This window comes from Macrobrachium nipponense, chromosome 13, assembly GCF_015104395.2.
Source record: "Macrobrachium nipponense isolate FS-2020 chromosome 13, ASM1510439v2, whole genome shotgun sequence".
Taxonomy (NCBI): domain Eukaryota; kingdom Metazoa; phylum Arthropoda; class Malacostraca; order Decapoda; family Palaemonidae; genus Macrobrachium; species Macrobrachium nipponense.
Genome location: NC_087206.1, coordinates 57,634,481 through 57,654,768, shown reverse-complemented (window position 1 = coordinate 57,654,768; position 20,288 = coordinate 57,634,481). Strand labels below are relative to the sequence as shown.

At 33.3% G+C, this 20,288-nt stretch overlaps 1 protein-coding gene across 1 annotated transcript; it reads left to right on the top strand.

Moving 5' to 3' along the window:
• The first annotated feature begins 12,488 nt into the window (after positions 1-12,488).
• On the top strand, positions 12,489-19,911 carry LOC135225331 (uncharacterized). The gene is made up of 6 exons (XM_064264666.1): positions 12,489-12,581; positions 13,123-13,239; positions 14,045-14,154; positions 17,381-17,525; positions 18,913-19,054; positions 19,860-19,911. Coding segments are annotated over exons 1-6 (567 nt in total). The 5' UTR covers positions 12,489-12,580.
• Positions 19,912-20,288: the final 377 nt, after the last annotated feature.

Here is a 20,288-nt window from a genome sequence, read left to right as displayed (position 1 = left end):
TACGTGTATATTCGGGAATTATTGTTCAATGAAAACCAAGCGTCTTTCAATCCCAAATGCTGTACTAAAGATTTAAGACCTTTTGATACATACTCTCTTACCTGTACTAACATCTCTACCCGAAAGTACGCAATTGAAGTCACCAGCAAAAATCAAATTTGATATGTTGTTCCTTAAATAATACAAAATATCCACAGAGAACAAGTTCTTCCTCTCTCTCGTTTTACTTGAGCCTGATGGTGCGTATACATTTAATAAGGAGAGGTTTATATCATTATACCGTATCCTTGTAAATAATGTTTCCAGTGTCATCCTTTTCACTGTTAATAACTGAAATATTTGACTTTTTATCAAACAGAAAACACGTACCACCTTTAAAGCTAGTAGGCATATTCATTGCAACCTCAAAGTAGTCCTCTAAATATTTTATCCTATTCACATCTCTAATATTATGTTCTTGAAGGTATAATACATAAATTTTATATTGATCAACTAACATCTTTACTTTCAACTGCTTATTAAGCTCATTTAAACCACAAATATTTAATGAAGCAGTGACTAAAGCCATTTTTAAGGATATATTAAAATAAATGCATACTAATTATTTACCTATTTTAGCCATTTAGAACATTTATTTTTACCATTACTATTATCATCATCCTCATGTTTGTGTTTACCAGAGTTCTGATCACTAAATAGACCATGATTTACTACATTATCAACAAACATATCCTGGCTTTCATTTAAGAGGTTTGACAACTCAGAAAAAACAAAACATTCTCCTTCGCTATTATTCGATACTAAGTTTTTCTGTCCATTGTCCTTTTTAATGGTAATTTTTACACCTGAACTGTCGTTAACAGTAGCTTGCCATTTTTGTCGTACTGGTATTTGACTTTTATCTCCGTTCCTATTCTTATTACCCTTTTCTTTAGTTGTATTGTTGCCTTTCTTTTCACTCCTTATTAAGGTTTCCTCAGGAATTTTAGTATTCCTCATAGACTCAACATCCATACCATTTTCACCTTCACCCTTTTCTTCTTTATGAACTTCTTTTTCCGTTGACATCTGCTCGTCCTCTTCACTGTTGACTATTTCTTCGGTTACGATTTGCATGTTATCTTCGTATTCCACATTTCTTCTGTTTATAATTTCTTCATTGTGCACTTCTTCTCCTTCTGTTTCTACTTGTACAATTTCATCAGGATATAACTGCAAAGGAGCACATATCTCGTCGCCACTGTCTTCACTCATTCGAGAATCTTCATTCCCCTCCTCTAATCCTTCTTTCTTATTTATTTTTTCCCTTCTTGCTTTCCCTGAGTATTTCCTTTGACCTTTGTCAGCTCCACTATTTGTGTATACATCGGTTTCATCTTCACTAATATCAATTCCTCTTTGGCTATCATTTACCTCCTGTCCCTCAATGTTATTTCCTTCTCTTGTTTGTTCTCTATTATCACCATTATCCTTCTCTGATTTATTATCATTTATTTGCCTGCTTATGTCAGAAAAGTCTTTTTCACTCCAAATACTAGTTCCTTCTATAATATCGATGTTACAATCTTTCACTAGATGGCCTTCTTGTCCGCATCTGTAACAGGCTCTTTTCTGCCCATTATATAATATACTTAAGTTAAAACCAGACACACTTATCGGTGAAGGGATATTGTCTCTAATCTTCATCTTTATTGTCCGTATCCCATTCAGCAGGCCTTTCAGGGATCCCATACTGAATCTGTTGCTTCTTATTGAATCCACTTTTCCATCCCTGCTCATAATGTTTATTATCAATTCATCAGACAATTCAAAGGGTGCATTCCTTATCGATACATATCTTAAGAGGTGAAAAGAGGGGGAATGGCTAATAATATGTTTGAAGTATTTTATATAATAATAAAGTCACATAGCTCTACTCACCTAGAGACAAGGGGTGGTGCGCTGCTAGTTCATATTGGAGAAAAAGGTATTTGCTGAACAAGCAACTTGTCTCAGAGGTCGTTCCCCGTATGCGAGGCATGTGCATTCGTTTGTACGCGTATTACAGGCCTACTGGTTCAAGGTACTTGTGGAAGACGCATTCTTTGTGCAAAAGAGATAACGTCAAGTGTTGCTCCGAGTGTCGGGAGAAAACGCCCATCGAAAAGGTAGGACACATTCTATAAAAACTTAGAAAAACTGTTACCTTTTGGAAAAGAGAGAGAAGTGTGAAAATACTCTCTTTATGTAAATACTTTGAAAAGAGTGATGTGGGGATATGTTTTTTATACATAATATCTTTATTACTGATGGGTCCGATTCCATGGTTGATTAGAAACGGGATTCTCTAACCTGACTAATACTAGACAATATGACTTTTTGGGGTTTGAGAGTGTAACCTTAGTCAGGAGGGCAGAATGTTATCTTACTGGTTTCTTTATGGGTAGATTTGGGTGTTTATGCCATTATGACTTGTTAATCATTTTGTTCTTTGTTATAACCAATCGCTTTGGGAAATAAATAGTATTTTTTATATTTACGCAGTCTTAATAAGCCTCGTGACTTCTTATAGACAGGGCACCGTTGGAAACAGGTAAGAGTTCCCAGTTTGTGTAGTTTAGAGAATAAGGGGGGGATACACATATGTATACGAGGTACTTATATTCACAACTTTCACACTATCTACCTCACTTATCTTGATCTGCTTATCCTCAAATTGCCTTGCTATTCCCAAGAATTTGTTCTCTGAGCTGAACTTAACTACTACTTTATTCCTGCTCACATTCTCTACACCAAAGATGTCAGCAATATCAAGTTTTTCAATTTTTCTGAATAACACAATACGGACATTTTCAATGGACATATAACCTCCCAGGAATTGTAAACCAATGAAGTCCTTTCTCCTTAAAAAGCTTGGAAACGAATCCATGTTATTTTAGTACTTATCTCATAAAACAACACAGAGAACGGGTAAACTTTAACATAAAAAACGAACCTTCCCCAAGGCAAACGCCTCAGGGTATAAACAAACGTTTCCAAATACCCCGTCTATTTTAGTCTCTATTCCTGTACTTAAAAAAGTTTCCACATAAGTCTGTGTACTCACATCACTTCACGATGCTCCATGCATTTTTATCAGTGCTTAACCCTCTTACGCCGATTGGACGTATTAAACGTCGAGTCAAAAGGTCTCCTGTATGCCGATTGGACGTATCATACGTCGGCTCATAAAAGTTTTTTTAAAAATTCGCGAATTGGAAAAAATACTTATACGTAGGCTACCATTTGCCAAAAATTCACATGAAACTCACAAAACTTGATCGGGGAGCTGGGGGTGGGAGTTCACGGATCAAGGCGTTGTTTTGGTTTACAATCGCTACGCAGGCGCGCAAGCGCGATTTATTTCTTATCCCACCAATAAAAAAGTATCAGTGACACATCTCAAAAATTATTTTGTCACTTTGACATAATTTTTGCACCATCTTAAATTATCCTTTACATGAAGTATTATTATATATGAAAATGTGCGCAATTTCATGTAAAATACAACAAATAAATACTCATAATTGTAGCTTTTATCACTTTTGAAATATTTTCATATAAATAACGATAAGTGCAAAAATTTCAACCTTTGGTCAACTTTGGCTCTACCGAAATGGTCGAGAAACGCAATTGTAAGCTAAAGATCTTATATTATAGTAATATTCAATCATTTGCCTTCATTTTGCAACAAATTGGACGTCTCTAGCACAATATTTCGATTTATGGTGAATTTATGAAAAAACTTTTTCCTTACGTTCGTGCGATCAACTCTTCCGATAATTTTTTCGTGCGATTGTCCTAATGTTTGCACCCTTTTAAATTTGCCGTTACATGAAGTTTTTATATATGGAAATTTGCGCAATTTCATGCGCAATACAACAAAAAACAAACCCGATGGTTGTAGCTTTTATCAGTTTTGAAATATTTTCATATAAATAACGTTAAGTGCAAAAATTTCAACTTTCGGTCAACTTTGACTCTACCGAAATGGTCGAAAAACGCAATTGTAAGCTAAAACTCTTATATTCTAGTAATATTCAATCATTTACCTTCATTTTGCAACGACTTGGAAGTCTCTAGCACAATATTTCGATTTATGGTGAATTTATGAAAAAAAAAAAAAAACATTTTCCTTACGTCCGCGCGGTAACTCTTCCGAAAAAATCAGAATTTTTTGTGCGATTGTCGAATGTTTGCACCATTTAAAATTAGCTGTTACATAAAGTTTTGTATATGAAAAGGTGCGCAATTTCATGTAGAATACAATTAAAAATGATTGAAGGTTGTAGCTTTCTCTTTTTCTTTTTCGAAATATTTGCATATAAATCACGATAAATAGAAAAAAATCACGTTCGGTCAAATTTGACTCTACCGAAATAGTTGAAAAACGCAATTGTAAGCTAAAACTCTTAGTCCTAGTAATATTCCGTAATTTTTTCTTCATTTTGAAACAAATTTGAAGTCTCTAGAAACAAATATTGTGATTTATGGTGAATTTTTGAAATATATTTACCTTCACTCCGCGCGCCGATTCGCGGCCGCAAGTTTCCGAAATACGTACATCGCATTATCCTAATATTTGCTCCTTTTCATATTAGCCGTTTTATAGAGTTTCATATATCAAAATGTGCGCAAATTCATGAAGAATACAATAAAAAATAAGTTAAGGTTTTAGCGTTTTCCATCTCCGAAATATGTGCATATAAAAAATATATATATAAAAATTTCGACATTCGGTCAAATTTAACTCGTCCGAAATGGTCGAAATCTGCAATTCTAATCTAAAACTCTTACAGTATCGTAATATAAAATCATATGTATTAATTTTGAAACAAATTGGAAGTCTCTAAAACAATATTTAGAATTACGGTGAATTTTTGAAAATAACATTTTTTTACGTCCGCGCGTTATGAATTCGTACATCATTTTGTGATAATATTTTTCGTGTTGCTTTTATTGTTTTACTATGTATATATATCAAAATGATTGCAATTTGTGTACAATACAACGAAAAAAAAAGTAACTCGTTAGCTTTGACCGTTTTTTTGCACAGCGTGATTTGAATCCATTATCTATGAATTTTTTTTTCGCTACCATATCTCGCATTATTTACATATGATAATGATATTATTTTTCATGATGATTGCATACTGAACTTCAGGCAATGACAAAAAAATGAGCCAAAAATGAACTCTTAATCTTTAAAACTAAGCGCGCTGTGATTTTTTGAAAAAATTATTTTTTCCGATTCCGCGCTCACTCCAAACCGGCGCCGGCATACAGGAGAGGTTTTGATTTTTAGGGCTTCGGCGTAAGAGGGTTAAGTACATTACGTCACCAAAAAATAAAGGCTACAGTACAGAGCGAATGTAAACACGGGATCCTGTGACGATGCCTTCTCAATGAGTCACTGGGAAGATGGTGGGACATGCAGAAAAGAAAATGGCGGGTGTGTGGAAGAAAATGGTGGGTGCATGGGTACCTTATTATCATGTGGGGAAAATCATACAGCTTGTCTAATTGTTTGATTAACCCTTTACATGATACAACTTGTTTAATCATGTGGTTGAGATAACAGTTTGAAAGTGGGTCGGGCTTTAGCGTGATTCATAGCTTCAGGTGGGATTCTTGGAGGGTGGCATGATATAACTTGTTTAATCAGTAATTGTGATAAAGGGGAGCATCTTTAATGACTTATAGTGTCAGGGGGGCAGGGAAGCTCAATTGCGGGATTCGGTGGCTTTTTAACTCTTGAACCATTGGAATATTAAGACGCACACTCTTGCCATGGCTTCGTCAACCTCCTCGTGCAAGCTAGTTTTTGGGAACTTGTCCGAAGATAGGGTCAGGAAGAGAAATACTTGTTTAGTAGTGGCCACTTATTGTGTTACACGCAGGAATTACGGTGTGATTGAAGACATCATTTGAAGTTATCCATATGCCGAGATTGCAGGCTTTCGATATTCTCGAGTTGGTGCAACATACACCTGTGATCATGGTGTTGAAGGGTCTACCATTGTGAAAAGGCCCGAAAATGATACCTCTTGGGAATGTGATGATGAAGTAGATTTCCCACCATAGCTACTTTATTAACCCAGTATGGTATCGGTGCCCCTGTTGAAGATAATGAATACGCGCAAAAGAGTGTAGCATATTCCAAAGATGAGGACCATGCTGACCGTTTGAGCAGGGATACCGAGCAGATGAGCTTCAACCACTTTTTTTCTTTGGTGAAGAAATTGAAGGAAGAATTATTTAAATCATTGTATGACTATGTCAAATATATTATCTTCCCTGCTGGTATCGGACAAAGTGGACAAGTTAACATGACAAGGTTGAATCAATATTTACCTGTGTTATCTACATTCAGTGATGAAATGAAAAAAATTGGTGAAATCACTTGCATGGTCATCATGAAAAAGAATTTATCCCTGCTAGAGGAAAGATGTGTGGAAGATTTATATATGAAGAACTTGTTATCAAGATTGAAAAGCTTAGATGTATTAGATGAATTGTCTTTCACACACGATCGGAAAACTGGGGAGGATGTGTGTGGTATAGATTAGCAATGTGTCTCGATGATGTATTATTTTTGTAAAACAAATGTATATCATGTCCATGTATTCTTTTGTACAACCTTTTCCAGTGTATTCTTGTATGACTTTATATGGCATATTAATTCATGTATACCATTCCCCATGTATTTTTGTATGACTTTTGTTACAAAAATAATAGCAATTCCATATGTAATCTGATTTTCCATTTACCCTCTTTAGGTATGGAATATTATGTATCCATATACACATATCATAAATGATTAAGACTGAAATGGGTTTCGTTAAGTCAATTTTCAGTGTATCCTTTTGACTTGAAAATGTGCGTGAGTGAATTCGGGGACATGTTGCAACCTGTGATTTCAAGTTTTAAGACGTCATCGGGGCTAGTGGAGGGATCTCGGGGTGAGGGTTGAAACCTTGGGATTTTATGTCGTAGACTTTTGTAACGTCATCGGGGTCGGGTTTGAAATCTGGGATTGTCACCCGTAGACTTTCATGATATCATCGGAAGTTTTTTAGGGAAACCTGGGTCAGGGTTGAAACCTGAGATTTTACATCCGTAGGCTTTCGTGACGTCATCTGGAGTTTTTGAGGGAATCCGGGGTCAGTTAAAATCTAGGTTTTTACCTCTGTAGAGTATGAGGAACTTCGGGATCAGAGTTGAAATCCGGGTTTTTGCCTCCGTAGAGCATGAGGAACTTCGGGGGGTCAGGGTTGAAATCAGGATTTTCCCTCCCTATAGTATGAGGAATTTCGGGGTCATGGTTGAAATCAGGCTTTTTACCTCTGTAGAGTCTTACGCGGTGCCAGCACGACTGTGGGAAACCTGTGAAATTTCACACCTATTTGTTATATTCACACCTTTACGGTCAATTTTCACACCTAATGGTGTGAAAACTAATTAACACCTCATTAAAAGATGTGAAATTTTACACCGGCGTGCTAATCCCCAGATAGAAAAATTGACTACTTGGGGATTAGCACCTTGGTGTTGAGGGATACTGGGGTCTTTTCCTCTACTATAGTTGAGTTACATAGGTTATTATACGCCCATGGTGTGTGAAGCAATTTTACAATGTCGAAATAATTTTAAGTGTGGTGTGGCAAGAACAGTACACAAGTTCTTTTGGAAATTTTATTTTCAGGGCAAAAAAGTCAAAAATTACTGAATGGCAGTGTTGATGCCATAAGGCCACATAATAAAGCAAGTGCTTAGAGCCACCTTATGCTTGAAGGGATTTGCTTCCATTTTTACCACCCTTTCTTCAACTAATAATGAAATTTTTCAAAGAGAAAAAGTTAGAAATTTGACTTCTAAGATAATTGTCTTGCCTTTAAAAAATTCTTTGACCTCATTTTCTGAAATCAAAATGCCAAAAAGAAAAAAAAGTGGTCACTCAAAAATCAGTTTCTGCTCTTTGCAAATTAAGTTTCATCGAATTAGGTTCAGTCTTCTTGGAGCTATGAGAATTTATTTCTGAAATGCAAAAGAAAAAAAATTATGTTTATTTTGTAGCAATTATGACACTATTACAATTAGAAGGCTGATTTTCGCAAAGAAACTATTTTGTTAAATAAGAAATATGCCATGAAATCTACAATATAATTGTCCGACCTGAAAGTTTACCCAGCCAGGAGTGCGGCATATTGATTGTTTAGCCTGGCTCTCAGGGGTTAATGAATAGAAATGTGCTCTCTCCTGATTTATATATTACCTAAAATTTGCATTTATATAGAGGGTTGAAATCATAAGGTCCTTTTCTTAATAGTAAATGACTGAAGGTTTATTTCCTTCTGACTTTTACTACTGATTCTACAAATTCTTTGAGATCGAAGCATTTAGTTAAAAAAAGAAAGAAAATAAAGCTATTCAGGATGCAGCAAAAGAGCAATAATTTAGGACTCAAAATCGAGAAACTATCAAGAATAGAGTTTTTTCATTTTTTAAGATAGTTATCCCTATATATTATTATAAGACATTTTCTTTGTGACGCCAGGGCTAAAGAAAATGGTATGAATTAACAAGGAACAATTATTTTTATCAGTGACAGTAACATTTACAGAAGTTTACAGCATCAGGAATATAATCCTATACCGTCCATTCGGGATAACTTTCCTCCACTCTTCTTGACTATGAACGTGTCTGCTTCCCATGCAAAGTATACCAATCATGTTGCGTTACGAGAATCATTCATGTACAGTGTGCTCTGTGTGTGCTATTTACAAAATTGGACTTCTAAAAGGACTCAAAATTAAGTATGGGGAATTTGTTAAAGGGCCACGTGGCCTGGAATTGAAGATTCCAGATCAGTATTTTTGAGTCTCTTTAGGACAAGAATTGAATTAAATCTTACATACTCCCAAACTTTACCTATCTATCTATCGATCGATCGATGGAGAGAGAGAGAGAGAGAGAGAGAGAGAGAGAGAGAGAGAGAGAGAGAGAAGATAAATCCAGCGAAATGTAAATTCATAGGTTCAAGGCCATGGAATTCGGGACTTTCAAGTTGTCCTTATCCCGTGGCCAAAGAAGTAAGGGTATTATTCCTTTTACTAACTCTTCAGCGAATTTCACTTCCTAGCTTTCCTATTTTAAATCATGCAGGCTAACATTGCACGAAATTGGGCGTGCATGTGGTCTATAGATACCTAACATTCTTTTGTAGTCGATTTTCATAACTAGCATAACCTTATGCAAAACATATCAACTCTTGTACTTACGCTGTGGAACTCTGGCTCTTCTCATATGCTTATGGAAAGGGAAAAAATGACTCTAAGCTTGCAAACAGCTTTAGCAATAGTTATTCAGCTGATAGTTGCAATTGCATCGATCTTGCCAAGGCACACTGCAAGCAAACTGGTATCTGTCACCAATGCTATGAATTCCTCTAGATCAGGGGTGTCAAACTCAAATCCTTTCGAGGGCCAATTATGCACTTGGTTATGGTCTCGAGGGCCATCAAAGATTTGGTAATTACTTATTCCTTATTCGTTATGACTCATTTATTAAGATTTGCAATAAAAGAGCCTTATTGCCAGCAATTATAATATGAAATAAATGAATAAATCATTATCATATTAATGAAATGTAAAACTTATTATGTCTCGTTTTAACAGTTTAATAACTTTAGTTAAATTTTCGTCGGTTCTAACAGTTATAGTAGCTGGAGTTGAAAAATCTCTTGGCACCTTACGGGCCGCTTAAGACTATCCCGCGGGCCATGAGTTTGACACCCCTGCTCTAGATACTGCAAGTCTGGGCGCAACGGATGGTCATAGGCAGGGCTGAAGCGCTTGAAAAAATTTCAAGATCTCGAAAAATTCACTATGAGCTTGAAAACTTGATAGAAAAAAAATGAATCTTGAAAAAACGAATGGAAAAAGTCAGTCAATAAAAAAAAAAATAAAAAAAATATCAATTATCAGTGAGAGAGAGAGAGAGAGAGAGAGAGAGAAAGAGATCCGTCTTGGTGGTAGATGTGAGCCACATCTTTTGCTAGAGAGCTTAGGAGAAAATGAAAGCAGGTTTCGTTCTGATTGTTTAGGTTTCCTCTCAAAGCTTACTTCACAAATGCGAAAAATATTTCGTTTTGAAGGGGACAGCTTCATTGCTTTGTTGCAGAACATGGATCCAAAGATAGCAACAAGTATTGACAGACCACTCAAGTCCATCTATTATATATATATATATATATATATATATATATATATAGATATATATATATATATATATATATATCTATAATATTAATATATATATATATATATATATATATATATATATATATATATATATATATATATATATATATATATATATAGATATATATATATATATATCTATATAATATATAGATATATAGATATATATAGATATATATATATATATATATATATATATATTATATATATATATATATATATCTATTATATATATATACATAGATATATATATATATATATACATATATATAGATATATATATCTATATATAGATATATATATATATATATATATATCCCCTAGATATATATAATATACTATTTAGATATATCATATATATCTATATATATATATATATATAATATATATATATATCTATATATATACTAATATTATTTGAGACCTACTAACCGTGGGTGAATTTGCGGAAATCTCCCGCATAATACCTCCAGCACTTCCGCATTGGCCACTAGATTCTCCCGCATTTAATAAATCTACAGTACTTTATTGTGTAAGTTCGTAATTATTACTAATGCTTATTTTTCAGTAAATATAATTATTTCCTGGATGACGAAAGATTGTTTAGTATTGTCAATAGGAACTTCGCCTCTCAGAGAGCCAGTCTTGGTATTGAATGGACACTAGAATCACTTATTGCCTGTAAAACGAATGAGTTCGGCCATAGGGATTGCTGAGTATAAACCTAACAGTGAATTACTTGTGAAAGCTAAGTCAGCAACATGCATATAACCGAGCACATTCTAATGTTAAAAAATGATAACACTATGTCATATTCGACCCATAAAATCCAATGCAATAATATGGACAACAGGCTATAAACACAGCCATTTTGTCGTATAGATAAAGATAAGTATTTTTCTTTAATTTGGTGTATTTATTCGTGAAATTATGCATCTATGGTCTTAGTATATAGATAGAATGCAATATATTGAGACTTACTGGATGAATTTAAAAAATAATATGACATTTTGCCTTAGATTTATGAATCTCCGCATTTTTTTTTTTTTTTTTTTTTTTTTTTTTTAAATCTCCAGCAAATGTTTCAGGTAGGATTGACAGGCCTGAGATATATATATATATATATATATATATATATATATATATATATGTATATATATATATATATATATATATATATATATATATATATATATATATAATATATATATATATATATATATATATATATATATATATATATAATATGTGTCTGTATTATATAGATACTGGTAAATACACCGCAGGTGGAAATATCTGATATGTGATGCACAAGCACCTAAAAAGTTTGAAAGGGTTCACATTTGGCAGATATTCGTCACTTAATCTGATGTAATAACTGAAGAAAAAGTTAATAGTTATACATCTTTGTTGAATGTCTGATAATTTGGTTAAAGTGCGCCGGCAAATCTGCCAATAAACAGAAGTTAGAGACTGTAGAGTGACTCAGTTTGACCTGTAAGATACATAAAAGAGAATGGACAGTTTTATTTTATTCCTGCAGTCCTTTAATTCCTACAACTTTTGTTAGCCGGCAGATACCATTTACAGTTCAGCTTCCAGGAGAACGCAGTCTTCTCGTAAAAAAAAATAAATAAATAAAAGGAAAATAAAGAGCGACAATGCAAGGGACATGAGCGAATCGTTTTGGAAAACAAGAATCTGGGAGCAGTTTGCGCATGGTCAAGCAGACTGGCTTCTCAAAGGCTTCCCTCAGTCAGTCAGTCGTGCTCACTCTACGCTGTTCACCAGGCACGTGGATCGGCGCCTCTGAAAGGTATTACTGTAGTACTTCCTTGCACGTTCTTATGAGCATACCTCGCTGAGATATATGCAAATGTTCATTATATAGCAAGCTACGAGAAAAAAAAAACTTTAAATTAGATCAATTTTGTGATAGCACTAAATTCATTACAAAATCGAAAAATTGCAGGTCTGCTTCTGTCTTCCTTTTTTTGGAATATGAGTAGTTGTCAATAAAGCATTATTGCACATCATACTGGCAGCTGTGCACAAAAGATAGGGAAATAAACTGGAATAGTTGTAAAAAGTCTTATGTTAATGTAAAATGAAGGGACATTTTATATAAAGAGACTTTGGCTAAAACCTTCATGAATGATATGAATTCTAACTAAAAGTTAATCTCGTTTTAGAGTGTGAATTCCAGCATGAAATCCATCAGGTTACTGGCATTATTTCTAGCTTCAGGATCCCTATTCAGCATTCGTGGAGAAATCACCGAGGCAACGTGGAAGGTGAAAAGTAAGTGAGGTATCTTGCGACTTAAATTCACTGATTGGCTGTAAGGCTCGCAAGAGTTTACATCACCAAAAATGCTCTTGTCAAATGTTAAGAACTCGAATAGTAGTCAAAAGTATTTCTAGCTATTTCTGATGCTAAACAGCATCTGTAAACTTCATTGAGAAAAAATACCACATATATCTCTAAATTGTTAGCACCAGCATATATTGAAATCTGTTAAGAAGATTTTCTCTTTCCTCAGTTTAGTGGTATCTTATATTTCTATATAATTAAATTTTTTCTAATTTTTCTTATTTCTATTTTTACCTTCATTATTTTTTAATCTCCTTTTCATATTCTTATTTTTTTCGGCTATCACATTATTTTACAATCGGTAATAACTATATAAACTGACAGCAAAGTGGTAACTCTGCTTTTCCTCTAAAAAGTTAGGAAGACTACTTTTTTTTTATAAGTTTCTTGAACAGTAATGTGACACTTTGCCCCTATAATGTTGCTTTCCTTCTAACGAGTAATAAAGCTTCTTCTCTCTCTTCCTTAGTGAAGGACTATCGCTACACGCTACCAGGATCAGTGCTGGTTTCTCTGAAGATATCAAGAGTTGCTTGCGGTATGTTGTGTCACACCAGACAAGATTGCCGCTCTTTCAATCACAACAGTAAGTATAATATTGATTACTTTCTTGTCGGAAAGTAGTTGGATAGCAAATATTTCACCCTGTTATGGGTAGTTCAAGTACATACTCGTGTACTTTCAAAATAGAATATAAAATATGATAATTAACGGTTTCTGTTTACAAGTGTCTACGTAAGATTTTTCACGGTGAATAAAAAAACTTATTTCATATGAGACAAATTGGTATATTTCTAAACTGCTTTCGTTTGATAGCATGTTTGAACTATTGTTATTATGTACACAAATATGTTAACACTAATCAGAAACCTGTAACTTCATTTGACTCCCAAATCGCAAAAATATAGTTTGCCAAAAGTGAGAATACAAAATAATATAAGGTTGAGTTCCAATCGGTAAAGTTTTATGTTTCATATGAATATGAAAAAACCTTTGATTAGATCTAGATCAGTAGCAAATTTACAAAGTGTCAAACCATAAGGTAGTTTGTCAATTAGGCAGTTGATATTTGTAAGACTATATCTCAGGAAGGGATTTCAGTTCATTGAATCACTTTTAAAACATATGTGAAAATATTGTTTGATCAACGATTTGTCAGTAAAATGTGAACTTTTCTTGACTCTGTCAGTTCAAGTTCATTAGTCATAAAATGGGAAAAGAATATCTGAGATAAAAGAGTACGTGAATGAATGAGATAATTAATTTTAATCTATACCATAGCATTCCAAAGATAGCTTACGAAGTAAATTACATAACGAGTTTTTTAGTACACACAAAAAAAGCATACTAGGCATACAACAAATCAAGTTTACAAGGCAAACTACCAACAGAAGCAAGCACGGAGTGTGAAATACTGAACACAGCCTTCCACAAACCAAGTGACACTACGTTGATTGCAGCACCTGGATGGAACTACTACAACTTTTTGCCTCCAAGACCGGTGAGTACAAATTCAACTTTACTGTTGATTCAGCGTAACAAACCATGTATATCGATAAACTTCTCACAAGGTTTTGAACTGGGGAAACCTAAAAACAAGTATACTATCTTTGGCGAAGATATAATATGAAGAGAGACTTCTGTCTATGTAAAAAAAGAAAAAAAAAACTATCTATACTGCAATTTGCTTTCCAGAGGCCATGACAGTGTTTTTCGTAAACAATTTAAACTGACTTGTGGATTTCCTTTCAACTAAAGCACTGAATGTTTTAAACTTCGGCCTATTATCGGAAGCACTGTACATCGCCATATGTGTTTCAATACCTTTTTTACTTAAGAAAATAAGGTTAAAGCTACGCTTAGCCACACAACCATCCGCAAAAGCGATGAAGTGTTTCAGTGATGTCGGCGTAGCATATCCTCCTCTATACTTTTTTAAATTGTTATTTGACTTAAGGTTAAATGTTATTTTACCTATAGTGGGCCATAAAAGAATTTTTAAAGCAAATTCATATATTGTATGGTGATATATAATTCTTTAAAAATAATGAGGTAAGGGGGGTGGCACTGCGTCACAGTACGTCATAAAGCTCCACTTGTTCGAAACAGCCTGAGGATAGCAAGAAGTTGGTCTTCATTCTAAGCGTAAATGGCTTCATTAAGCACACCAGTCAATTCAGTCTAAACTGTCAATTCAGTGTAGTACTACTAAATTAGGACAATGTTAAAAACACTCAGTGCTTTAGTAGTATGGAAATCCGTATGTCGGTTTAAATTAAATTAAGTATATCTTTGTTCTACCAGACCAGTCAGCTGATTGGTTACCTAGCAACGGGACCTACAGCTAATTGTGGGATCCGAACCACATTATATCGAGAAATGAATTTCTATCACCAGAAACAAATTTCTCTGGTTTCGCGTTGGCCGAGCCGAGAATCGAACTTCGGACCTGGATTGTCCCTTGATCCTCTCTCCTTGTCTCTTTTGCTTAAAGAACACGCTTCCCAGATTGACAAACTGTAACTCTGACCTCCTTTCTTCTTTTTTATATAAAGATCTTTCAACTTCGGTTATATTCATTGTCAACATGAAAATATAGAATAAAACTACGAAGGTACTTGTTCCAAGTCTCCAGTGTTTTGCCCACCTTTCTACCATGGATTTAAGAATATTCCCAAAGTATGCGTTCCTTCGTGCTATATATATATATATATATATATATATATATATAGATATATATATATATATATATATATATATATATATGAAATGAGTATTGAGAATATACTTCATTTATCAGGAGTGTGTCGGACGGATGTAGTTATGGTAGTATAAATGGAACTTATCTGGTAGTTTCCTGGAGATATATGGTGTTGGGAGACTATGACTTTGATTACCTATCTTATGACTGATGTCTAGTTATTGTAGAGAAAGTGGTGGACGGGTTTTGTCCAATCCCCAGGGTTCCTTGGGTTTCTGTTTGAATTATAATAACAGTGGAGCATTGTTTGGAGTTTTCACAGAGTTTTTTACTTATTCAGTAAAACATCTCTTTCTTTGAGAATTTGATTTATTTATTCCTTTTGTTTTTAAATAAATGTATATTTTTTATAATTCTTTATCTAATTAAACGACCTAAGGTAGTTGTGAGATGTGGGTTACGTGAGAGAGAGAGGAGAGGTTGGTAGGTTGAGGAGAGAGAGAAAGAGATAATGTCTAAGGTTGAGGCCATTGCTACCAAAACGACTCGACAAGGTAAGTTTATATAATGCAACCTCTCTGAGGTGATGAACATATATAGACATATATATAGATATATATATATATATATATATATATATATATACATACATACATACATATATATCTATCTATATATATATATATATATATATATATATATATATATATATATATATATAGGATATAGGTGATGTAATATAACTGAATTACGAAAGTTTGGAACATGATAAATCTTTAGATAAAGGTATAAGCCACGACGGAAAGATAAACAAAGATATAAGCAAAGACTTAAATACAAATTAGTTGCCTGAGAGATATTTTCTTTGTATATGTATGTTTAAAATGTTTTGTGAATAAGTTTTTGTTTACCAAAGATCTGAATGTGGTCAGTTGTCGCCCTGTATAATCCTTTAATTGTCCTGTCCCTGTGTCTGAGCAGTTGGACTTCATCTTTTTGTTCTTAAATTGTACCCATGTTTATGCTTGTTTGGAAAGGTTACTCATTCTCCAGCTGTGTTGGATTCTAGGTACTAATCTCCTTATAATCCCTAACTGTCATATATACGACCTTTCCGTACTCTGAATTTCTCATGTATAAATATAAATATATATATATATATATATATATATATATATATATATATATCTATATATATATATATATATATAGGTATAAGCCACAAATGAAAGATAAACAACGGATTTTCTGAAAGATCTTTCAACTCGACGTTCTTTACTTAGCAGATAAACTGACTTACATGAGAAATTCGGAGTACACGAAAGGTCGTATATATGACAGTTAGGGATTATAGGGAGATTAGTACCTAGAATCCAACACAGCTGGAGAATGAGTAACCTTTCCAAACAAGCATAAACATGGGTACAATTTAAGAACAAAAAGATGAAGTCCAACTGCTCAGACACAGGAACAGGACAATTAAAGGATTATACAGGGCGACAGCTGACCACATTCAGATCTTTGGTAAAACAAAAAAAAAACAAAAAACTTATTCACAAAACATTTTAAACATATATATATAATATATTGAACCAGCCTGGCTTTACTCTCTTCATACCGTAAAAAGAAAGTCATAAACTTGAATTTAGGGATCAAATGATTTTATTGTTAGGATCTGACTCGTTTTGATATATGTCGGTGGAAACACGGTTTCCATCGATATGTTCAACATACATACATACATACATACATACATACATACATACATACATACATGAAGCAAAAAATTTAAATCCTATGCAGTAACCGAACTGTTTAAAAAATTTGAGATTTCTATTTAATCAAATATTTTTTTTTTTTTTCGTTTTCCTTCATATTAAATAACATATAAATTTATGTATTTATATCTGATCACAAAGAACATTGGACATATGTATTATTTACCAAGGATTAGTCCCTTTAATACCCTGTAATACTTCCACCGTTGTTGATGAACAGACAGTTTATTTTCTCTTCCACCATGCAGCCTAAGAATGCAAGTGGTTACTGTCCCAGTGGAGGCATTTATGTTCAGTACGAGCAGCCTGTTTACAAAAGGTACGACTTCTCGATTGATGGTTTTGCCTGTTCGCCTCATCAGTGGGTCAAAGACAGACACAACGAAGGAAAAAGTAAGTAACAATCTTTTCTTATTGATACCTTTATCCTCACGAATGAATCTTTTCTTTGACTAATGGAATGCCTCTTTCCATTTCATATGCAAGTGGTATGTGACGGCTTACAACTATAATATTGCAAAAATCTTTTGAATCTCCAGAATGTTAAGCGTTTAGAGGCTCTTTTGTTTTTTTGTGTAGGCAATGTACAGTTCCAACAGGGTAATTTATCTAGAAAAACATATATAATGATGCAAATTTAACCTCATTAACAAAATGTCAAAGTATGACGAATATTACAGCTAAAAGGGCCCTGTAATCGTCATGCAGCAATATATATAATATAGTATAGATATATATATATATATACAGATATATATAATATATATATATATATTATATATATATAAGAGTATATATATATATATACATATATAGATATACATATAATACATATATAGATATATATATATATATATAATATTATATATACAAATATATTAATATATATAATATATAGATATATATATATATGTATAGTATATATATATATATATATATATATATATATATATATATATAGATTTATATACATATATAGCCATATATATATATATATATAGATATATATATATATATATATATTATAATATATATATATATATATATATATATATATATATATATTATTATATGTATATATATATATATATGTATATATATATATATATATATAATATATATGATATATATATATATATATATATATAACTATATATATATATATATATATATATATATATATAATTTCTGACTCACATCTGTATTGAACCCAGGTCTTTCAATTGTAAGGCAAGGGTGATATCAACTGTCCCACAGTAATCATTAATGGAGGGTGGAACCTGACAACTTACTGCGCCCAAGGCTTTTACCTGGGCAGACATATCTTCCTAGTATACTAGTGGATTTAATAGAGTCCAAATTGCCTTTGAATGAATGAAAGACCTGGGTTCGATCCCAAGGTGGGTTAAAATAAAAAATTTCTGTTATGGAAGCAATTGTGTCCGGATATTTTTATACGCACACACACACACACACACACACACATATACATATAATATATATATTATATATATATATATATATATTATATATATATATTTGTTTATATGTGTAGTAATGTATATGGAAAGGCATCCGTCCATAAAACATTAGATAGAAAGATAACAAAGCCTTACTGATTTGATAATTAACTCACTACTAGAAGGTCCAGATTCTATTTGTAAATGAGATGCGAGCTGTGGGCATATTACAATGGGCTTAGCTTACTTATTCAAAATACGTGATAAACCAGAGGAGTGGAAACGTTTTATGGTAAAATCCATCAATCTATCCCTTTCAGCTTGCAAGATGGTAATTATGTACGATACAGACTTTGTGGGACAGGATTCTGCATACAACAATAAACCTGGAACTTACTACAATGCTTTGCGGCAGTGTGATGAACAACAATTGCATCGGGATGATTGCAAAAAAATATTCAGGTGAGAAAAAAAAATTATCTTAAAATTCATTGTTAATGCTTTGTAAAATCAACATAAATGTTTACATAATAGGAAAAAAGGTCAATATCATCATCAAAAGTAGAGAACTGTTTAATCAACATTTAACCTTCCCGCCGTTGTCGTCATTCACAGACGTATGTTGGTTGAAGCTCAATTCGCAATTCACGTCGTCAACCAGAACCATAAACAGGACCGACCTTCTTTACTGGTACACTGTTTGCGAATAGCTCAACCATGGAAATTTAAGCTTTTTCTTCTACAGGATTTGCATCAACACTGCAAAAACAAAACTGCTGCCTCTTGATACTTCCCTTGAAAGATCAACGAGTTGTTGTATCACCAGAATAAGCTTTTCAATAAATGAAAAATATTTTATTTGATTTTCTTGTCTAGACCCTCTTCTTTCACCTTCAAAATTAACCTGCGATGGATGTCGTTACGGGCGTCCGGAGAGTGTTCAAGACTCTTTTTAAGCCCCCTCCCGTTATTTTATAAATCATCTCATTACAATCATTGCAGAGATTGAACTTTACGTTATTTGCTTAATTATCTTTTAATTTTATTCTCTTTTATTTCCACGACGGATGACAAAATTACTCTCATTCATGCATTTATTGTATCACATAAAAAAGAAAGGCAAATCGAGCTAGAAAGGTGCTTTCACAGTACTGAGAAATCCCCAGTGTTCCAACCAATCTGTAATATCCAACTTATTGATTTTTTTGTAGTCCTGGCTCATTCGGTGACCAAGCTGACATCAAGTCTTAATATTCTTTCTTTTCAGGTATCTCGATCTTATCCAGCTGAATGAAAACAAAAGATCATATAAAGAATAGTAAATAAACATTGAAAAAAAAAAGGACCATACTTTGAATTAAATAATAAAAAAGGCGGCAGATCATACTTTATTAACCTCCGGGAGCCTTGCCCAAGGGTAAGATAAATGTCCTTAAGACTGATATTAACTTGTGAAGGGAGGTTGTCGTGTCGCATGCTATAAACAATAGGTGAGGAAACAATGCTGGGCGAAGTGTAGTATTACCAGGGGAAACCATTAAAATTCAACGTGTCCATTCCAGGTTGGGAACCTGGTATAGTTCTGGTCTAACAACTTGGCTATGCCTATCATGGGGCTCGAACACTAGGACCTTTTGTCTTCTAATGACACAAGTCGGTAAATGAATAAACATCATATATTCCAGCCACTATATAA

Coding starts and splice junctions, on each gene's coding strand:
- LOC135225331 (XM_064264666.1), top strand. Junction 13,240..14,044: donor CCGCTCTTTCAATCACAACA/GTAAGTATAATA, acceptor AACTACCAACAG/AAGCAAGCACGGAGTGTGAA. Junction 19,055..19,859: donor GATTGCAAAAAAATATTCAG/GTGAGAAAAAAA, acceptor CTTTCTTTTCAG/GTATCTCGATCTTATCCAGC.